This window comes from Coregonus lavaretus (assembly GCF_964263955.1).
Source record: "Coregonus lavaretus genome assembly, chromosome: 26".
NCBI classification, from domain to species: domain Eukaryota; kingdom Metazoa; phylum Chordata; class Actinopteri; order Salmoniformes; family Salmonidae; genus Coregonus; species Coregonus lavaretus.
Window position 1 is genome coordinate 13,381,211 of NC_140013.1, and position 22,234 is coordinate 13,403,444.

Consider the following 22,234-nt stretch of genomic DNA (forward strand, 5'->3'; position numbering starts at 1 on the left):
CACACAGAGAGACACACACACACAGGTGAGGTCACTCAAGGATTGCACTGATTGGCTAGCAATTTGCTCTGGCCTGCTGCTAGGTGGATGTGGGTCACTCAATTCACCCCAACGTAACGGATGGAAATGAGGATTGTCACTCACAGGCATCCTTCCTTCAAATTGCCTTTTCGCTATAATATGTAATATATAATATGCCATTTAGCAGATGCTTTTATCCAAAGCCACATACAGTGCCTTCAGAAAGTATTCGCACCCTTTGACTTTTTCCACATTTTGTTGTGTTACAGCCTGAATTTAAAATGTATTAAATTGAGATTTCATGTCACTGGCCAACACAGAATACCCTGTAATGTCAAAGTGGAATTATGTTTCTTGACATTTTTACAAATTAATTAAAAGATTAAATGCATTGAGTCAATAAGTATTCAACCCCTTTGTTATGGCAAGCCTAAATAAGTTCTGGAGTAAAAATGTGCTTAACAAGTCACATTATAAATTGCATGGACTCAATCTGTGTTTAGTGTTTAACATGATTTCTGAATGACTACCTCATCTCTGTACCCCACATATACAATTATCTGTAAGGTCCCTCAGTCGAGCAGTGAATTTCAAACACAGATTCAACCACAAAGACCAAGGTGGTTTTCCAATGCTTCGCAAAGGGCACCTATTGGCAGACATTGGATTTCACTGTGTGCATGGTGAAGTTATTAATTACACTTTGGATGGTGTATCAATACACCCAGTCACTACAAAGACAGAGGCGTCCTTCCCAACTGTCTTGTTGGAGAGGAAGGAAACCACTCAGGGATTTCACCATGAGGCCAATGGTGACTTTAAAATAATAATAATAATAATAATAATAATAATAATAATAATAATATGCTATTTAGCAGACGCTTTTATCCAAAGCGATTTACAGTCAAGTGTGCATACATTTTTACGTATGGGTGGTCCCGGGGATCAAACCCACTACCCTGGCGTTACAAGCGCCATGCTCTACCAATTGAGCTACAGAGGACCACAACAATTACTGAGTTTAATGGCTGTGATAGGAGAAAACTGAGGATGGCTCAACAACATTGTAGTTACTCCACAATACTAACCTAATTGACAGAGTGAAAAGAAGGAAGCCTGTACAGAATACACATTTTCCAAAACATGCATCCTGTTTGCAACAAGGCACTAAAGTTATAGTGCAAAAAATGTGGCAAGCAATTAACTTATTGTCCTGAATACAAAGTATTGGATTTGCCCCAAACATATTTTGAAGCATAGTGGTGGCTGCATCATGTTATGGATATGCTTGTAATCGTTAAGGACTGGAGAGTGTTTCAGGATAAAAAAAGAAACAGAATGGAGCTAAGCACAGGCAAAATCCTAGAGGACAACCTGGTTCAGTCTGCTTTCCACCAGACACTGGGAGATGAAATCCCCTTTCAGCAGGACCATAACCTAAAAACACGAGGCCAAATCTACACTGGAGTTGCTTACCAAGAAGACAGTGAATGTTCCTGAGTGGCTGAGTTACAGTTTTGACTTAAATCTGCTTGAAAATCTATCGCAAGACCTGAAAATGGTTGTCTAGCAATGATCAACAACCAATTTGACAGATCTTGAAGAATATTTAAAAGAATAATGGGCAAATGTTGCACTATCCAGGTGTGGAAAGCTCTTAGTGACTTACCCAGAAAGACTCACAGCTGTAAATCACTGCCAAAGGTGATTCTAACATGTATTGACTCAGGGGGTTGAATACTTATCTAATCAAGATAGATTAGTGTTTTATTATTTATTTATGTACGAATTGTATAATTTCCTTCCACTTTGACCAAGTATTTTGAAGAGAATTCAATCCATTTTAATCCCACGTTGTAACACAACAAAATGTGGAAAAATTCAAGGGGTGTGAATTCTTTCTGAAGGCACTTGCATGCTTGCATATATTTTCCATACGGGTGGTCCCAGGAATCGAATCCACTGCGTCATCCTCTACCAACTGAGCTACAGAGGACCACTAAAGTCAGTCCCTCCAGGATTCCATGATTGCATTTATTTTTTAATTCAACAATTGCCCGCATATTATTTACATTTTACATTTTAGTCATTTAGCAGACGCTCTTATCCAGAGCGACTTACAGTTAGTGAGTGCATACATTTTTCATACTGGCCCCCCGTGGGAATCGAACCCACAACCCTGGCGTTGCAAGCGCCATGCTCTACCAACTGAGCTACAGGAGGCCTATTATGCGAGGGCTTGGACATTTGACCTAGCACTGCACTATTTCCACAGAAAACAGTCAAATCATGGCAATATTTTGGCACAGTACAAAAAGAGGGCTTGCAATTTCAACCAATCAACACATAATATGGTTCAATCAAGCCAAGCGTCAACAAACGTATCCCCTCGTCAGCGCATTTTCGCACCAAATTGGACAAAATCATCACATATTGCCATTCAAAATGTCAGAATTGCCGCAGCAAAATAAAGCATTTTAAACTGCAAATATCACAAAAAATACCCTCAAAATCTTGGAGTGAGTGTAAAGTACTAATCTCTCAAATACCCTAAATTACTAAGGCACTAAAATGTTCCATAGGTTAAACAAGCGTGAGCTCTGACAAGGGAGTGAAAATTAATTCCTATCCAGTCTTGTCAAATTTTTTCCTTATACTGTCCTGATCCCGCAACAGTTCTATAACCTCTGAACTTTCCTGTCTGGATAAAAATCACTCCAGTCCCATGCTCATTTTTACGTGCAGAAATAAGAAATAACTTCCTCCGTTAGCTGCTCTTCTGTCTGTCCCCCGGCCGCTCTGCGTGTGAGTAGCCATAGCAACTGCTCCGTTTGGCTGCAGCTCAGTGCTCACAAGACAGTTGCCTGCACACACAGCTGATAATAACAACCACATTACGCGGTTTTGGCAATGAAGGCATCCCTTCTACTTACCCAGAGTCGGATGAATTCATAGATCTGGACTTTGGGCCACGATTTTGAAACATTTGCCCTAAACCAGATTAATTGGCCGGAGGTCTTTGGCGCACATATCTGCCACCCTATCGGCAATCCTACTCTTTCATATGATCTTAGTAACCAATCAGATTCCTTAGAATCTGTAGATCTGAGGGGCAAAGGTTACCTGTACAGCATTGAGAGGGTAGCCGATGGGACGGGGCGTGGGCGGGGCCACGCGCAGGGTCTTGTGTTTCTTCAGGCGGTCGGAGAGCAGGCTGTAGATGGCGCTGTAGTGATCGTACGCATCAGTGTGCAGAGACTGGAGAGACAGGGTGAAACGAGAGCGCCGGTCAGCCAAGACAACTGTAAGCCAATGGCATTTCATATGCACAACAGCGTTTGTCTACTGCAACAATGTTGTCTAGTGTGTGTGTTGGTCCCACCTGGAGCGTGCGCTCGCGGTCCAGTCCCATCTCAGACATGGCCAACAGCACCTGCTCGTTAATGAGCTCTGTCTCCCTCTCAGACTTCACCTGCTCACATTCCACAATCAACTGAGAGAGAAAGAGAGACAGTGAGAGAAAGAGTGAGAGAAAGAGACAGGGAGAGAAAATCCATTAAAACGTTGGGTCCATTCTTCATTGAGTCCATTGAAATCAAAGACGATGGGTCAGAGCAGTCTTGCCAGATCATCCAAAAGCAGCTCGATGGACCCAGAGTTTGGGAACTCACCCTCTCAAACTCTGGGTCAGGGTCTCCCTGCTTCATCCACTTGTTCTTACAGATCTGCTCCATGGAGAGGCGTCTGCTGGGCTCCAGCACCAGCATGTGTCGGATCAGGTACTCACAGTCTGTCAGACAGAACGCAACGTCAGAAGCAACACTGGTGATAGTTATACACTTAAACAGCCAGTCAAACACCGTAGAAGACACCATTGTTTCAACTTGCAAGGTATTAGTGCTGGCATCGGGTCTCACCTGTGGACATGAAGAAGGGGATGCGGAACTTCCCGCTCAGCACCCGGGCCCTAAGGTTCTGGAGGGTGCTGCCGTCAAACGGCAAGGCACCGCACACCAGAACATACAGCACCACGCCCAAACTCTACAGAGAGAGAGAGAGAGATGGAGGGAGAGCGAAAGATAGAGGGGAAAAGGAGGATGAGGAGAAGTAATCCCTCATAGGTGAGAATCTACCCTTTTCCAAAAGTGGGCACATGCACACTCCCTGTCATTGATTTGAAAGCACTGGATTGGGGTGTAAGTATTGGCTGGAGAGAATGTCCACCGTTGTTAAATCCATGCCAGGAAGTGTGCCAGGAAGTGTGCAAGACAAATGCACACGTTGGGAAAAGGGTGGAGAATTGGGACGTAGCCATGGTCCAGTATAGGCTATGAGGAGTAGCTGTGGTTGTTTCTTATAGGAACTAGGATTACTAAAACTAGGACACTGACCCAGATGTCCACTTTGGGTCCATCGTACTCCTTCCCTTCGAAGAGCTCTGGGGCAGCATAGGGAGGACTCCCACACCAGGTCTTTAGCAGCTGGCCTCGGGAGAACAGGTTACTGAAGCCAAAGTCTACCATGGACCGAGGAGGAGGGGAGTACAGAAAAAAAAGAAAAAAAAGAGAAGTCAGGGAAATGAAACTGGTCACTCCTAAAAATCCGTTGGAAAACTACACACACTCACACAAACACTCTGTACTATACCTGCTATCTTGATGTTGAGGTTGTGGTCCAGGAGCAGGTTTTCGGCTTTCAGGTCTCGGTGGACGATGTTGCGGCAGTGGCAGAAGTGGACGGCCGCCACGATCTGCTTGAACTTCCGCCGCGCGTCCTTCTCCGCCATCCTGCCGTGGGCCACCAGGTGGTCTGAACATACACAGGTGAGAGGTCAAAGTTCAAATTCAGTTCATTTGCCTTTTACAGGAAGTTTGCTTCGCATTTCTCGAGCTCCACATCACAACTCAACATTGAAACAATGACGAAGTCAAACCCATGATCACAGACAAACAGATAGTCACTAGTCAGAGCCATTGACATAGGTAGCAAAGCCATACAATTGGGTGCAGGTGGAGAGGTCAAATGTTACTGTGTGGAGAGGTCAAATGTTACTGTGTGAGCATACAAAAAGACAATAGCTCACTACAAAAGTCAGACAGAAACTTACCGAAAATCTCCCCGCCACTGGCATACTCTGTTACTAGGTAGATCATCCTCTCGGTCTCCATCACCTTACGGCAGACAGACAGACATTTGCATTGACAATATAACCGCTGCAGTCAGCATTACTAAACACACTGCATCAGCGGTGTGGATCCGGTGTAGGGTGAAGTTGCCCTTAGACACTGATCTTGGGTCAGATTTGCATTCTCCATACAAATGGTTAAGGTTGGGGGAGGGGAAGCTGATACTAGATCTGTACTTAGGGCAAACTCCACTCCGGAGCTGTGGATCTACTGACCTGGTAGAGACGAATGATGTGGGGGTGCCTCAGCATCTTCATGATCTGCACCTCCCTGAAGATCTTCTTCAGGTTCTCATCGTCCAGCTGCGTCTTGTCCACTATTTTGATGGCCACCTGAACAGAGACAGAAAGACAATGGAGTGGGAGTTAGTACAATATATTTATTGAACCATTTCAAGCGAACCAAAACCATTTGAGTGAAATGATTCATCAATGAGTGACCATACTCGACTCAACAACCGGAGGTCAAAGACAGAGTGGCACCCTAATGGCACCCTCTTTACTCCACTCATTTCCTTCAGGGCTCAAACGGCTCTGGTCAAAGGTAGTGCATTGTATAGGTAAAAGGGTGCCATTTGGAACACAGACGGATTGATCATATCAGACAATCAGTTACTTCCTTTGGCTTAGATAAAGAACCACTGGAACACCAAGACTTGAGACATAGAAAGCCAAGATTCCTACCCATCTCACACCATCCGCAAAAGCCAGGATCCTAAGAATTAGCCTAATAGGTTCATCATATAATAAATAATACATGGGTTTTATAAAAAGCCTAGCGTTTGTCAAAGACCCAAAGAGGGTGCGCTCCTACAACCAAGCTGATCCCCCCAGCTAACCTGACATTGACAGAGACAATGCCTCAGATGTCAGTGACCTTAGGGGAGGGGTAATTTACATAACGCCACTAAAATAACAAGTCAGTGTATATAATCCAGGGGCGTCAAACTCAATTCCTCGGAGGGCTACAGTGCCTTCAAAAAGTATTCACACCCCTCAACTTGGAATTATATTTTTCAAAATTAATTTAAAATGAAAAGCTGAAACGCATTGAGTCAATAAGTACTCAACCCCTTTGTTATGGCTTGCCTAAATAAGTTCAGGAGTAAAAATGTGCTTAACAAGTCACATAAGTTACATGAACTCTGTGTGCAATAACAGTGTTTAACGTGATTTTTGAATGACTACCTCATCTCTGTACCCCACACATACAATTATCTGTAAAGGTCCCTCAGTCGTGTAGTGAATTTCAAACACAGATTCAACCACAAAGACCAGGGAGGTTTTTCCAATGCCTCACAAAGGGTAGATGGGTAAAATTGGAGAGAAAAAACAGGCAATGAATATCCCTTTGAGCAAGGTGAAGTTATTAATTACACTTTGGATGGTGTATCAATACACCCATTCACTACAAAGATACTATAAAGTATACCCATACTTCATATGGGCAAATAAATCTCATAGAATACAAATAAAAGTTTTACATGTTCCTGAGTCTGAGGGTAGTTTTAACCTTCCAGACTTGTAATTGTATCAACTTGCCACCCAGGGATTTTACTTGCGACATATAGTTAAATGCACTAAAGAGGAACAATGGGTAAATATTGAAGATGTGCATGCTCATCCCCAGAATCTTTTTACGTGTCTATTTTCTAAAAAAGCTAAGAACATTAACAACTTCATAGTTAAGAACATCATAACAATATGGAAGAAAATTAAACTTATTCTACAAGAAACAATATCACTCCCTAAAAACACAACCCTATGGAACAATATTTGGATAGCTTTTCAGAATTCACAGATATATTGGTCTATATGGAAAACTAAAGGCATGGAAACCGTAAATGACTTGGTAATAGGACATAAATGTATTTCCATGACAGAATTGAAAAGCAATTTTGGACTGACCAACGTAGATATTTTCAAATACATGCAACTTCAAAGTTTAATATCAAGACATTTATATTTGAAATCTTTTGGACAACAGAGTAATCTTGAGGGAACCCTTTTTGAGTCATAAAGGGATATTCATATGATAGGTAAGATATACAAAAGCTTGCAGAGAGCCTATCCAACTGACAATCTCTTAGAAAAAAATATAAACTACTGGAACCAAGACTTACAAAGAACGAAAATGTACGCTTAATCCAGTATAAATTAAATGTATAGAATTTATTAAACAAAATTCACAAATTCTACAGCACAACGTCATGTCTTCAGTGTAAAACTAACAATGACTCAATAATCCACAGGGTTGCCAGGTCTAGCTCAAATCTCTAGCCCAATGACCTCTGAAAACCCACCCACAAGCCCTGAAAACTAGCCCCCCAAATTTATTTGCAGCAAGAAAGGACTTGCCACATTTATCCAATAAACCCTTTTTCCATAATGTTATCGAGCAAATTAAGAAGGAATATCGACATGTCGATTTAACCTGTTTGGACTGCTATGAGTAAGCAATAAGGCCCGAGGAGGTGTGGTATATGGCCAACATAGCACGGTTAGGGCTGTTCTTAGGACATAGCCCTTAGCCGTGGTACTGTATATTGGCCATATACCACAAACCCCAGTTGCCTTATTGCTATTATAAACTGGTTACCAACATAATTAGAACAGTAAAATGTACGTTTTTGTCATTTTTCAACCAATCAGCACTCAGGGCTCAAACCACCCAGTTTATAATTAAGCAATAAAGCACGAGGTGGTGTGGTATATGGCCAATATACCACGGCTAAGGGATGTTCTTAAGCACGACACAACGCGGAGTGCCTGGATACAGCCCTTAGCCGTGGTATATTGGCCATATACCACAAACCCCAGAGGTGCCTTATTGCCGTTATAAACTGGTAAAAAGTATGTTTTTGTTATTTTGGTACATGTCTGATATACCATGGCTTTCAACCAATCAGCATTCAGGGCTCAAACCACCCAGTTTATCATTGTAATTATAAACTGGGTGATTTGAGCGCTGAATGCTGATTGGCTAACAGCTGTTGTATATCAGACAGTATACCACGGGTATGACAAAACATTTATTTTAACTGCTCTAATTATGTTGGTAACCAGTTTATAATAGCAATAAGGCACCTCGGGGGTTTGTGGTGTATGGCCAAGATACCATGGCAAAGGGCTGTGTCCAGGCACGTTGCGCCGTGCTTAAGAACAGCCCTTAGCCGTGGTATATTGGCCATATACTCACCCCCTCAGGCCTTATTGCTTAAATAAATCCTGTTAAGACTACAAACCGTTATAAAATGGCCTATTTGCGAGATTGACTTGTTATTTCAATAGGCATAGGCTACTGACTAAAATCTGGGTTTATAATTGCAATTCAATTTTGCCATGGTTTGCTGACCTAGATGCAGGTAGCCTACAGCCAGATAGGCCAACATGCCAATATCTCATTTCAGGGAAAAGTCCACAATGAAACTGACATTAAATGTGGAGAATGATATATTTGCAATAGAGCTGTGACCATGATCATAATTAATAACTTCCAATTTAATTAACTAAACATGGCCATTAATAATTGCATAATAACACAAGGCTACAACAACAAACTGAGTTATATGCTATTTATTAAAATCAGTTTCCCAGCTCCAGGTAGGCTACACAAGTGGCACAAATTGATTTGCAATGACTCCAGTGATAGTCATTTCAACATACTGTATTTATTGTATCAAATGGTAGGCTACAGTAGCTTATAAATGGAATATAAATTAATAGCCTACTTGATAGCCAACAGATGCTATTTAATGTCATTTTCATTGTCAACTTTTTCCCATAACACAAGCACGCGATAGAGTTCAATAACTTCCATTTCAAATTTCCACTGGCACAGCACTCCAGACGCTAGAATTGATCATGAATAAAACCCTTCGCTTGATAAGGTTACCCATGAGAAAAGTCAACATTAGAATGCCGTTTACGTTAAACCACCTCTGAGCGAACTTATCTAAAGAGCTCTAGTGCGCCTAAAGTCGTTTTCCAATGCTTTTAGCTGTTATATCAGTTCTAGCGCGTAAATGTTTTATGGAAAAAGGGTGTCTCCATAATTACCAATCTAAATAGCCTACCTACAACTGGTAAAAAGTTGTCACGACGTGTGCGCGTGCTGCTCTGTCTCTGTGACTCAGTTGCCTCTGCTGCAGCACTCTCTCAACCAGTGCTCTCAACACGCGCACACACCCCCCCCTCCGGACCTCCCCCACTCACTCACAGTCTGGTAGTCAGCAGCAGCAGGTCACCGTGAAATAAATAAATATATATATACACACACACACACACACACACTACCGGTCAAAAGTTTTAGAACACCTACTCATTCAAGGGTTTTACTATTTTCTACATTGTAGAATAATAGTGAAGACATCAAAACTATGAAATAACACATATGGAATCATGTAGTAACCAAAAAAGTGTTAAACAAATAGCCACCCTTTGCCTTGATGACCGCTTTGCACACTCTTGGCATTCTCTCAACCAGCATCACCTGGAATGCCTTTCCAACAGTCTTGAAGGAGTTCCCACATATGCTGAGCACTTGTTGGCTGCTTTTCCTTCACTCTCCGGTCCGACTCATCCCAAACCATCTAAATTTGGTTGAGGTCGGGGGATTGTGGAGGCCAGGTCATCTGATGCAGCACTCAATCTCTCTCCTTCTTGGAAAAATAGCCCTTACACAACCGGGAGGTGTGTTGGGTCATTGTCCTGTTGAAAAACAAATGATAGTCCCACTAAGCCCAAACCAGATTGGATGGCGTATCGCTGCAGAATGCTGTGGTAGCCATGCTGGTTAAGTGTGTCTTGAATTCTTTAAAAAATCACAGTGTCACCAGCAAAGCACCCCCACACCATAACACCTTCTCCTCCATGCTTTACGGTGGGAACTACACATGCGGAGATCATCCGTTCACCCACACCGCATCTCACAAAGACAAGGAGGTTGGAACCAAAAACCTCCAATTTGGACTCCAGACCAATGGACACATTACCACCGATCTAATGTCCATTGCTCGTGTTTCTTGGCCCAAGCAAGTCTCTTCTTCTTATTGGTGTCATTTAGTAGTGGTTTCTTTGCAGCAATTCGACCATGAAGGCCTGATTCACAAAGTCTCCTCTGAACAGTTGATGTAGAGATGTGTCTGTGATTTGAACTCTGTGAAGCATTTATTTGGGCTGCAATTTCTGAGGCTGGTAACTCTAATGAACTTATCCTCTGCAGCAGAGGTAACTCTGGGTCTTCCATTCCTGTGGTGGTCCTCATAAGAGCCAGTTTCATCATAGCACTTGATGGTTTCTGCGACTGCACTTGAAGAAACTTTCAAAGTTCTTGAAATGTTCCATATTGACTGACCTTCATGTCTTAAAGTAATGATGGACTGTCATTTCTCTTTGCTTATTTGAGCTGTTCTTGCCATAATATGGACTTGGTCTTTTACCAAATAGGGCTATCTTCTGTATACTCCACCTACCTTGTCACAATGCAACTGATTGGCTCAAACACATTAAGAAGGAAATACATTTTCTTTTAAGAAGGCACACCTGTTAATTGAAATGTATTCCAGGTTACTACTATATGAAGCTGGTTGAGAGAATGCCAAGTGTGTGCAAAGCTGTCATCAAGGCAAAGGGTGGCTATTTGAAGAAACTCAAATATAAAATATATTTTGATATGTTTAACAGTTTTTTGGTTACTACATGATTCCATATGTGTTATTTCATAGTTTTGATGTCTTCACTATTATTCTACAATGTAGAAAATAGTAAAAATAAAGAAAAACCCTGGAATGAGTATGTGTTCTAAAACTTTTGACCAGTAGTGTATATATTTAAAAGCAATGCAATGGTGGCAACGGTGCAATTAAGAAGTAGCCCAAAAACCCAACACCCGCAGCCAATACATTTTCCCCCGCGACAATGTTTTCAAAGTAGCCGAATTTTGCTCGAAAACCGAGAACGTGGCAACACTGATAATCCATGGTTTCTGGGAATGCTATAAAGTCCAAAAATGATGGGCGGAGTTAGATAGTTGGATGTCAGAAGTATTACAATGTAAATGTACTTCTAATCCATCTTTTTGCATATTTCAAGATATGGCATATGAGGGTGCAGTGAGATACCCTATGGGTTGGACGATACAGTGCCTTGCAAAAGTATTCATCCCCCTTGGTGTTTTTCCTATTTTGTTGCAATACAACCTGTAATTTAAATGGATTTTTATTTGGATTTCATATAATGGACATACACCAAATAGTCCAAATTGGTGAAGTGAAATTTAAAAAACAAATATTTTCAAAAAATTCTAAAAAATAAATTACGGAAAAGTGGTGCGTGCATATGTATTCACCCCCTTTGCTATGAAGCCCCTAAATAAGATCTGGTGCAACCAATTACCTTCAGAAGTCACATAATTAGTTAAAAAAGTCCACTTGTGTGCAATCTAAGTGTCACATGATCTGTCACATGATCTCAGTACATATACACAAACCTGTTCTGAAAGGCCCCAGAGTCTGCAACACCACTAAGCAAGGGGCACCACAAAGCAAGCGGCACCGTGAAGACCAAGGAGCTCTCCAAACAGGTCAGGGACAAAGTTGTGGAGAAGTACAGATCAGGGTTGGGCTATAAAAAAATATCAGAAACTTTGAACATCCCACAGAGCACCATTAAATCCATTATTAAAAAATTGAAAGAATATGGCACCACAACAAACCTGCCAAGAGAGGGCCGCCCACCAAAACTCACAGACCAGGCAAGGAGGGCATTAATCAGAGAGTCAACAAAGAGACCAAAGATAACCCTGAAGGAGCTGCAAATCTCCACAGCGGAGATTGGAGTATCTGTCCATACGACCACTTTCAACCGTACACTCCACAGAGCTGGGCTTTATGGAAGAGTGGCCAGAAAAAAGCCATTGCTTAAAGAAAGAAATAAGCAAACACGTTTGGTGTTCGCCAAAAGGCATGTGGGAGACTCTGCAAACATATGCAAGAAGGTCCTCTGGTCAGATGAGACTAAAATTGACCTTTTTGGCCATCAAGGAAAACGCTATGTCTGGCGCAAACCCAACACCTCTCATCACCCCGAGAACACCATCCCCACAGAGAAGCATGGTGGTGGGAGCATCATGCTGTGGGGATGTTTTTCCATCGGCAGGGACTGGGAAACTGGTCAGAATTGAAGGAATGATGGATGGCGCTAAATACAGGGAAATTCTTGAGGGAAACCTGTTTCAGTCTTCCAAAGATTTGAGACTGGGACAGAGGTTCACCTTCCAGCAGGACAATGACCCTAAGCATACTGCTAAAGCAACTCTTGAGTGGTTTAAGGGGAAACATTTAAATGTCTTGGAATAGCCTAGTCAAAGCCCAGACCTCAATACAATTGAGAATCTGTAGTATGACTTAAAAATTGCTGTATACCAGCGGAACCCATTCAACTTGAAGGAGCTGGAGCAGTTTTGCCTTGAAGAATGGGCAAAAATCCCAGTGGCTAGATGTGCCAAGCTTATAGAGACATACCCCAAGAGACTTGCAGCTGTAATTGCTGCAAAAGGTGGCTCTACAAAGTATTGACTTTTGGGGGATGAATAGTTATGCATGCTCAAGTTCTGTATTTTTGTCTTATTTCTTGTTTGTTTCACAATAAAAAATATTTTGCATCTTCAAAGTGGTAGGCATGTTGTGTAAATCAAATGATACAAACCCCCCAAATGAAACACATTACTGAGTACCACTCTCCATATTTTCAAGCATAGCGTGGCTGCATCATGTTATGGATATGCTTGTAATCGTTAAGGACTGGGGAGTTTTTCAGGATAAAAAATAAACAGAATGGAGATAAGCACAGGCAAAATCCGAGGAGAACCTGCTTCAGTCTGCTTTCAACCAGACACTGGGAGATGAATTCACCTTTCAGCAGGACAATAACCTAAAAACACAAGGTCAAATCTACACTGGAGTTGCTTACTAAGAAGACAGTGAATGTTCCTGAGTGGCCAAGTTACAGTTGACTTAAATCTGCATGAAAATCTATGAGAAGACTTGAAAACGGTTGTCTAGGAATGATAAACAATCAACTTAACAGAGCTTGAAGTAACCTTTCGGTTACTGGCACAACTCTCTTAACCACTAAGCTACCTGCCGCCCCAAAAACCATCAAGCGCTATGATGAAACTGGCTCTGAGGACCGCCACAGGAATGGAAGACCCAGAGTTACCTCTGCTGCAAAGGATAAGTTCATTAGAGTTACCAGCTTCAGAAATTGCAGCCCAAATAAATGCTTCACAGAGTTCAAGTAACATACACATCTTAACATCAACTGTTCAGAGAAGACTGTGTGAATCAGGCCTTCATGGTCAAATTGCTGCAAAGAAACCACTACTGAAGGCCACCAATAAGAGGAAGAGACTTGCTTGGGCCAAGAAACACGAGCAATGGACATTAGACCGGTGGAAATGTGTCCTTTGGTCTGGAGTCCAAATTGGAGATTTTTGGTTCCAACCGCCGTGTCTTTGTGAGACGCAGTGTGGGTGAACGGATGATCTCTGCATGTGTAGTTCCCACCGCGAAGCATTGAGGAAGAGGTGTTATGGTGTGGGTGTGCTTTGCTGGTGACACTGTCTGTAATTTATTTAGAATTCAAGGCAAACTTAACCAGCATGGCTACTACAGCATTCTGCAGCGATACAACATCCCATCTGGGACTATCATTTGTTTTTCAACAGGACAAAGACCCAACACACCTCCAGGCTGTGTAAGGGCTATTTTACCAAGAAGGAGAGTAATGGAGTGCTGCATCAGATGACCTGGCCTCCACAGTCACCCGACCTCAACCCACCTGAGATGGTTTGGAATGAGTTGGACCGCAGAGTGAAGGAAAAGCAGCCAACAAGTGCTCAGCATATGTGGGAACTCATTCAAGACTGTTGGAAAAGCATTCCTTATGAAGCTGGTTGAGAGAATGCCAAGAGTGCGCAAAGCTATCAAGGCAAAGGGTGGCTATTTGAAGAATATAAAATATATTTTGATTTGTTTAACACTTTTTTGGTTACTACATGATTCCATGCCGACTAGGTGAAAAATCTGTCGATGTGCCCTTAAGCAAGGCACTTAACCCTAATTGCTCCTGTAAGTCGCTCTGGATAAGAGCGTCTGCTAAATGACTAAAATGTAAATGTAAAATGTAAGTCAAGGGGTGTGAATACTTTCTGAAGGCACTGTATGTGTTTGCTTGTTTTTGTTATTTCCTTTTCGTGTCTAATTAAGACCTAGACAACCAGGTGAGGGGTTTCTAACTAATCAATTACCTTCATTGATTAATCAAGTACAAGGGAGGTGCGAAAACTCGCAAACACACGACCCTCCAGGAATTGAGTTTGACACCATGCAGATCTAATCAATTCTGACGGTGCTTACTTTTACCAATAACTGTGACGTGTCAGCTCGACGTCAGGTTTGAATGAATAAATTAGCCGTTAACAGTGTAATGCGGTGATCTGTTGAGAATGAGATGAAAACCTGCTCTCACACATGCCTAAACCTCCTTGTGAGCTGGCTTCGCGTTCTGGGAATACTAGTTATTTCTGAAGCTCCTCTTCCCCCTCTCTGTTGTTGGCCGAGATAATAGAATGGGGCCATATGAAAGCAAGCTGCAGGCCCATTTCCGGCTAGCGGACAGGAAAAGGAAGAGTCAGGCACATGGTGTTCTAGCATTGAACCCTGTGTGTGTGTGTGCGTGTGTGTGTGTGTTGGGTCCATCTTTCTCAGTAGGGCTGTGTGCATGTCCCTCTCTGTGGTATTTTAAGCTTCATTGGGCTATTATTGCTCTGGCAGTCATCCAGCTGTATTGATGTAATCTCTCTCCCCCCGCATCGTGGGTACGAGGCCCAACATCTGGAGCAGGGACACACTCGAAAAACACACACACACTACACACAGAATGAACACAACCCACACAATTGGTATTATACAGTAAAAACAGAAAGTCCCAAATGAGGGAGGAAGGTCATGAAGCATTGTGAGTTCACACTCCCGGTCTCATGCCACAAACCCAATACTTTGGGAACATCAAGTCCCTCTCCATGCAAATGGACTCAAAATAAGGAAATTGGGCGTGAAATCAAAACTGGAAGAGAGCTATGCTGGCCTACAAAAAGATGGTGCCAGCAACATGTTTGATAGAACATCATTTGGCAAGCCTGATAAGCTGAGCACACAGAGGAGTTTGGACAAGCTATCCTAATGACTAGCACAACTCATTTCCTCACACACTCAATTCAATGGCCAGTTGTAGTTGGAACTATTGGCTGGTTTTTCTAATGTACAGTTATAGTTACAGTAATCAACTTGGAGGGGTGACGTGTCTGGCTTGCATTACTCTGGAATTTTCCATTGAAAGATATGGATACAGAGAGAGTCAGTTAAGCTGAAGTGTCACATAGCCCCTGCGATCACAAGACTGTTGACCTAACCATAGCACCGCGCCACTGCTGATACTTAGCAACCAGGACCAAGTGGCAAGTGGCCTACAAAATGAACAGGTGAGATAGTTAGGCCTACAACACAAGCAGACCAGTAAACTGGGATTATTTGGGGCAAGGCACTCTAAACAATGACTGTGCTGCTGAGAAGTACATCAACGGAATGCGGACGAGAGTTTCATATACATATGACGACTTTGGCGTCATGAAATTCCTTTGATGTTTTATATAACAGCGTATGACTGTGGAGAGCTCAGAGAGGTGAATATGAAAAATCTAAAACGCAATCTGGAGATCAAAGATGGAATAAAAATGATGTAACACAAACCAAATGAAACATATTGGTGATGGTGTCATGTGTGTATAAATAATTTAAAAATATATATAAAAATGTGTGGATTTAGCCTAACCTATAACAATATCATGTGGGCTACCAGTAAGTAGGCTAACAGGTGAGAGCATTTTAAAAGACACAGCCAAAAAGCTACCATCTCAGCCATCTGCAATGAGGATAGTCAAAGTTGAATCTTTAGTGCAGCAGTCAGTCAGGCCCAAAGCCGCTTAGCTCAGGAGCAATACTAACCGACAGAGACCAGGGCTGTGTCCTCATCTGAGACTAGACCAAGACCAAGAGATGATCAGTGTGACATTGTTCTAGTACGGGGAGGAAAATAAATCAAAAACATTCACATTTCCACCGGCTAAAGATGGTTGACATGACATCATCACAACCAGTTAACAACAAGAAATAGTTAGCCTATAAACAGGTTATAATGACATCATTTCTATCAGCTTTGCCCGCTGGGTTCCCTGTTGTAGAGGGTTGCCCTTCTATTGCAATCAAGCTCCCTATGTGGAGGTTAACGTGTGCAGTAAGTGTCACATGATCACACAAATAAGCCTGCATCATTTATTCAACCCATGTTGTTAGTTTCCTTTGCTTGTTCCTTTCAGCAGCAACATTACGCAGCGCTGCATGCGGGAGGTCCTCACTCCTGCTGCTCAACGTTCTGCTCAACATTCTCATCATCGGAGGGGGGGAAACAGTTTGGCGGCTGTGGCATCGTCGTATTAACACGTGCTAGCTACCAACAAACGGTCACCCTGCCCTTCAACCACACAGCAGAGCCACAGGCTTTACACACTCCTCTAGGGAGAGCGAAAGACTGTGTTGTGTGTGTGTGTGTGTGTGTGTGTCACACATGTGGGTGCCTCAGCTAAGTCATAAGTCTACTACGTTCAGATGTTCCTGTATGTGTCTGTACTGTAGAGTGAGTGTGTGTAGCAAATTATCGGCCTATTCATGCATGTGCGGATCAGGAGCGCATGTGCTATTTTAACCGTGAATAGGTCTCATTCATCAATGAGGCAGCCAATACCCTAAATGGACCATTGGGAAAATCAAGAAGACAACGCAGTCTTTCTAAAATCTAAGCAAACGAACAAAACCGAGATGAGTAAAGAGGCATAAAACATCAACAGATACAACCCAGAGGATAATCTGTATCATGAAAATTGGTAGTTCCAGTCCTGGGTGCTGATTGGCTGAGTCTGTGTTCCAGTCATGTGTATAAACATGATATAGCCTATTCACGATCTACCACAGTCTCTAGTGCCTTATTGCTTTAATGTCCAAGATCACACAGGCTAAAACCTCCATCTGACTAAACCACCCACATAAGATAAAACCTCCATCTGATAATATGGGGCACCTCCATTTGAGAACCAATGAGAATAGTTTTTTTGTAGACAGAGTTTGCGTTGGATATTGATATCAGCCAATGCAGCTGAGCTCCATACATGGAGGGGTCATGACGAGCATCAAGTCTCCGTAGTCCTCCATCTCTCACCAACACAGGGTCAATGTCGCTATGGATACCAACAAGATTCGAATGGAATTACCTTTCCCGGGGAGTGTGACGTTGAACACACTAAAGTTAAGTGACTCCAATGTGTACGTCTCTGTGAAAGACGCATCATGTCGTCGATGTTGCCAACTGACTCTAGAGGAGGGGACTGGCCGGACTGGCACACGCGGACAGGCGATGCCGTGGGGCTATTAGTCAAGAGGCTAAATATAGCTGATGATACAGTGTTGCAACGCATGGACCCAGACCATAGTCAGTAAGACTTGAATGTAGGAGAAAGTTTCCATTATCTTCTATTACTCTTACTAGGAACTTCTCTGTGGTAAAGGGGGTGAGTTTGGACAATGGTATCAACTCTGTGACTATCAAAAAAGTAAGACCTAATGTTCAATTAAATAGCTGAAGGAATAGTCTACAGCAAGGGTACTCAAGTACTATTTGAGAAGGTCCGGTCACAAATGTCCTAGGTGGCAAAAGTCTGGAAGGATATCGTCAATTATCGGCGTACTAACAAACCCCCAGCTCGTAACCTATGTGACCTCAAACTGTTCACAGCCCTGTTGTTGACGGAGAGAAAATGTTGCAGTTTTAAAGTTAATTTCCTGCAATTCTACACATTTTGCAAGGGCAGAGATTTTTTCTGTTTTAAGCTCATTTCCTGCAATTCTACAAATGTTTCCATGTCTTGTGTGTTTATATGATACCAGGGGTCAAAAACCCACCTAGTTTTATTTTGTATTTTTCACTCTGGACCCGTGGTCCGTATTGAACACGTTCTGGGTTGGGATCCGGACCGCCAGTTGAGAATGGCTGGTCTACTGTATGAGTGAGGATGTTTTCTCACCATAATCTAGCTAGCCTTCTACCAAACAGCCTACTCAGATATGAAGCCATATAGCTACACACTATAGATACACATTTTACATTTGAGTCATTTAGCAGACGCTCTTATCCAGAGCGACTTACAGTTAGGGCATACATTTTTCATACTAAAGTATTCAGACCCCTTGACTTTTTCCCACTTTGTTAGGTTACAGCCTTATTCTAAAATGGATTGAAAATATATTTTTCCTCATCAATCTACACACAATACCCCATAATGACAAAGCAAAAACAGGTTTGTATACATTTTTGCACATTTATTAAGTAGCAACACCACAATTGTCAAATTATTAATACTAATGAAATCACGGCGCGACACGTGCATTAGGGCCGTTATCTAACATTGCCTGACCACCGTGGCTGCTGCTGCTCCTCCTCTTCGATGCAAATCTAAGATGAGGAGGCGGCGGTAGCGGAAGAAGAAGTCTGGATAGATACAGTGTAACATGAGGAGACACGCTATGCACCGCAGACAAGCCAGAGCACGCCGGCTGCCTTCTTTAACCATACCTGTCTGACGGTGCCCCGTCTTCTGATAAGGAGGAGGAGGGAGCTAGTCAGCTGGCAGACACATTTAGGTTTATAAACACTTTTTTATTCAGGTGTGTGTGTGTGTTTTGTTATTGACCTCGTCCCGAGCGTGTCAGGTCTGCCCTAGCGGCTCTCGGACTGTCCCTCTTCCAGAGCTGTGACGCTTGGCTCAGTCTAACACCACAGCTCCACAAACCCCTCCTCCCTGATTGGCGTTGCAGACCGAAGCATTGAGCTATAGCTCGTCTTTCACACCAGTGGTTAGGCATGACTAATGCTGGTGGAAAAGGTGTGCGGTGCGATGATCTGTCCAAATATGCTGAAATGGCTCACTTCTACGTAGGCTAACTGACTGCTAGGGAGGGTGTCATGTCAATGTATGTGAGCAACATTAATAGATAGGCTACTGTTTGAATTCAGTAGAAATGTAGTTGATGTAGCTAGAAGAGTCTACTTTCTTTGTTTATTTTTCCATTATCATGCAATTTCTCTTGAATCCGGACATCAGTAGCTCTTTGGTTGCATAACATGCCCTTGTTTGGACTTTGAATTTCATAAACATGAACACAAATATCAGCATTTATAATCTTGAGTTGGTGAGAAGGCAGCACCAAGGCACTGGTTTCAAATGCTTGAGCATCTATTTTCAAAAACATTAGCTAGTCCCATTTAAATTGTAGATACAAACCAGGTGAACCTGAAGCATGTTGGCTGTCAACTGTCAAAAATATGTCATGCTTCATAAGATGCAATGGGAGGGGTAAAAAACTGAAGAAAATACAGGTTTTGGGTGGTGGTACATTTAATGACAAACCCAAAACAATCATATTTGGACCAGCTACTTCCTCCAAACATTACACGCAAACCACGTTGCACGCGCTACCATATGAATGCTTGAACTTTCAAAACGAGGAGAGATGAATTAAAGATAACCAACTAAAAATGAACTAGGTTTCCCTTTTTATCTGTGGATTAGAGAAACACCCGATTTTGTATGACTCTGGGTCAAAATTCTACAAAGAACCAGTTAAAAAGAGGACCATATGCATGTCAGGTAAAATAACAACCCAATGTTCATCTCCCAGGAAAAACTAGCTAGCTAGTCAAATGTCCATGAATGTTTCATGTGTGTTTCGACCTGAATCAGTGTGGCATACTTATTTATACATTTATTAAATGAGAGAATTCAAATGTAATTCTCGCAATGACGATGACCTCTGCCTAGAAAGGGTCATTTTCAAATTGCAGTAATGCAATCCATTCTACCAATCCAGTAGAATTAAAAATATCAGGGTGTGTGTGGAGTCCCCCTCTGCAAAAGTATCACTCAACAAAAAACTTGGCCTAACAATGGAGAGATTGTAGTTTTTGTGGTCAGTGTTTTATCAATCTATCATTATGTAACTTTAAGGCACTAATATGTGATTCCCTATAAATACATTTTCCCAACTTATGTAGCTTAGCGTAAGTTGCTTAGGCTATAGCCTAATGTGTTTTTCAGCATGTTCCATGTCACCATGTGAGTTAATCTATCAGAATAGTCAGCCTCCCTCACACAACACACAAAGAAGTAGTGAAGTGTTCTCTGTCTTATACACACACATTACAATCGTGATGCCCTTACAGGTAGCCTTATGTTTATCCCTCTCTGATGACTCTGGCCTCAGTTCAATTCCAAGAGCGTGTTGCAGATCCACAGTCTTATTAGTAGGACATCTGTCAGCTTAGTGGCACTGGCACAGGCTTAACAGTATGGCCAGAGTGGGTAGGCTATCAGTTGGCCTGCTCTACTCCTTGGTCACCCAGGTCATTATTGAGAGGAAAAATAGAAAGGGAAGGGAGGATATCTAGTCAGTTGTACAAATGAATGCATTTAACCCAACCCCTCTGAATCAGAGAGGTTTACCTGGGAAAATAAAACTGAATGGTAATTTGTGTAAAGGCAAATGTGGATTAAAAAAAAGTAGCCTACTGTTCATGCTAAGGTCTCTCAGCTATAAGGATGAGAAAGGATATGTAGGTAAAAGTTGGGACTACTATGATTATGGGTTTTTGTTTCAATATTGACAAACAAGGTATGTAGTCTCCAGTGCCTATCTGCCAGCAACACATCTGCCTACAGACGCCCACACTCCGCAACAGCATAAGTACACTCAAAGGGATATCAATAGGCTTTAACATATCTGAGGCAGCAAATTTTCCCATAGCCTTTGCCTATACTCAAATGAAAATGCCACATAACCTGGCACAAACTAAAATACCAGCCCTTGAATACACCACCACCCTCTAAATTAAATATATAAACCATGAGAAAATGAAAAACATGGCAACTTCTTCAGTGAGAAAATACGTTGTTAGTCAACACATTTTTAGGGATAAGATATGGCCGGCCAGCCAGCAAATATGTTTACTGCCTGTCAAGCCTGCTTGTTTTTTAAATTAACTACCTAGCCAATTTAACTAGCTTGCCAAAGGAACATTCACTTCAAAATCTCACAAATATATAGGTAGTTGCTTGCTAATGACACATGTAAACTACTGATGACATGATGCTTGTGATTCTACCTAACTAATACATCATGCCAAAAATAGCTGGTTAGTTAACTAACGCAGTCAACGCTCGAAGCCCCCCTCTCCTCTTTCATCCATCCCAGCCGTACCGTCATCTCCGTAGACATGTCACCCCCGCTGTCCTTCTTACATTAAAACTGGTTCTATAATGTGAAAAACTCATAGGAAAAACTACAAGGCGAATGATTGCTTATGATGCCCCATGTTTACACCCCCGCACTGCGACCAAAAGCGGATAGCCATTGTAACGTTACTCGCTCTCAAGCCTGAAGGCCCAATCTTCAGCCTGGGTGAGAGTGACAGCAATAACACAGTCAAATGAGTACAAATCGTTGACAACCTGAAATTGATCCCCTTCAAAAGCATCGTATTAATCATCCTACCTTTGCTTTAGTGATGATGTGTGTTGCTAATTTAACAACGGCGAAATTTCCCTTGCCGATGGTCCGCTCGATTTCGTAGTAGCCCACTCGGGCTAGGGGGGGCCTGCCGGACGAGGGGTGGCCAGGGTTGGTGATGCACCCCGCAGCCGGGGTAGGTCGATTGGAGTGGCTGATCCCAGAGGATGGCTGTGCTCGGTTCTGGGCGCCCATGCCTGCGTGGGCCGGTCGGGTAGAGTGCGTAATCCCGGCCGCAGCGGACCCAGATGCACCTCCGCTTGACACCGCCGCCATCTTCTCGCCTCTCTGCGGG

At 42.6% G+C, this 22,234-nt stretch overlaps 1 protein-coding gene across 2 annotated transcripts in view; it reads right to left on the minus strand.

The window, feature by feature from the left end:
- The window catches only part of LOC311102202 (serine/threonine-protein kinase SIK3 homolog), a 44,537-nt gene extending 22,303 nt beyond the window's left edge, over positions 1 to 22,234 (minus strand). For both annotated transcript variants that reach the window (XM_084143457.1, XM_084143456.1), the window contains exons 1-9: positions 21,925 to 22,234; positions 5,423 to 5,539; positions 5,129 to 5,192; positions 4,669 to 4,830; positions 4,413 to 4,537; positions 3,939 to 4,062; positions 3,693 to 3,811; positions 3,404 to 3,514; positions 3,145 to 3,279 (exon numbers count right to left, since the gene is read on the minus strand). In XM_084143457.1, the coding sequence (XP_083999583.1) occupies positions 3,145 to 3,279; positions 3,404 to 3,514; positions 3,693 to 3,811; positions 3,939 to 4,062; positions 4,413 to 4,537; positions 4,669 to 4,830; positions 5,129 to 5,192; positions 5,423 to 5,539; positions 21,925 to 22,215 (1,248 nt within the window). In that variant the 5' untranslated portion in view covers positions 22,216 to 22,234. The remainder of the gene's footprint in view (positions 1 to 3,144; positions 3,280 to 3,403; positions 3,515 to 3,692; positions 3,812 to 3,938; positions 4,063 to 4,412; positions 4,538 to 4,668; positions 4,831 to 5,128; positions 5,193 to 5,422; positions 5,540 to 21,924) is intronic.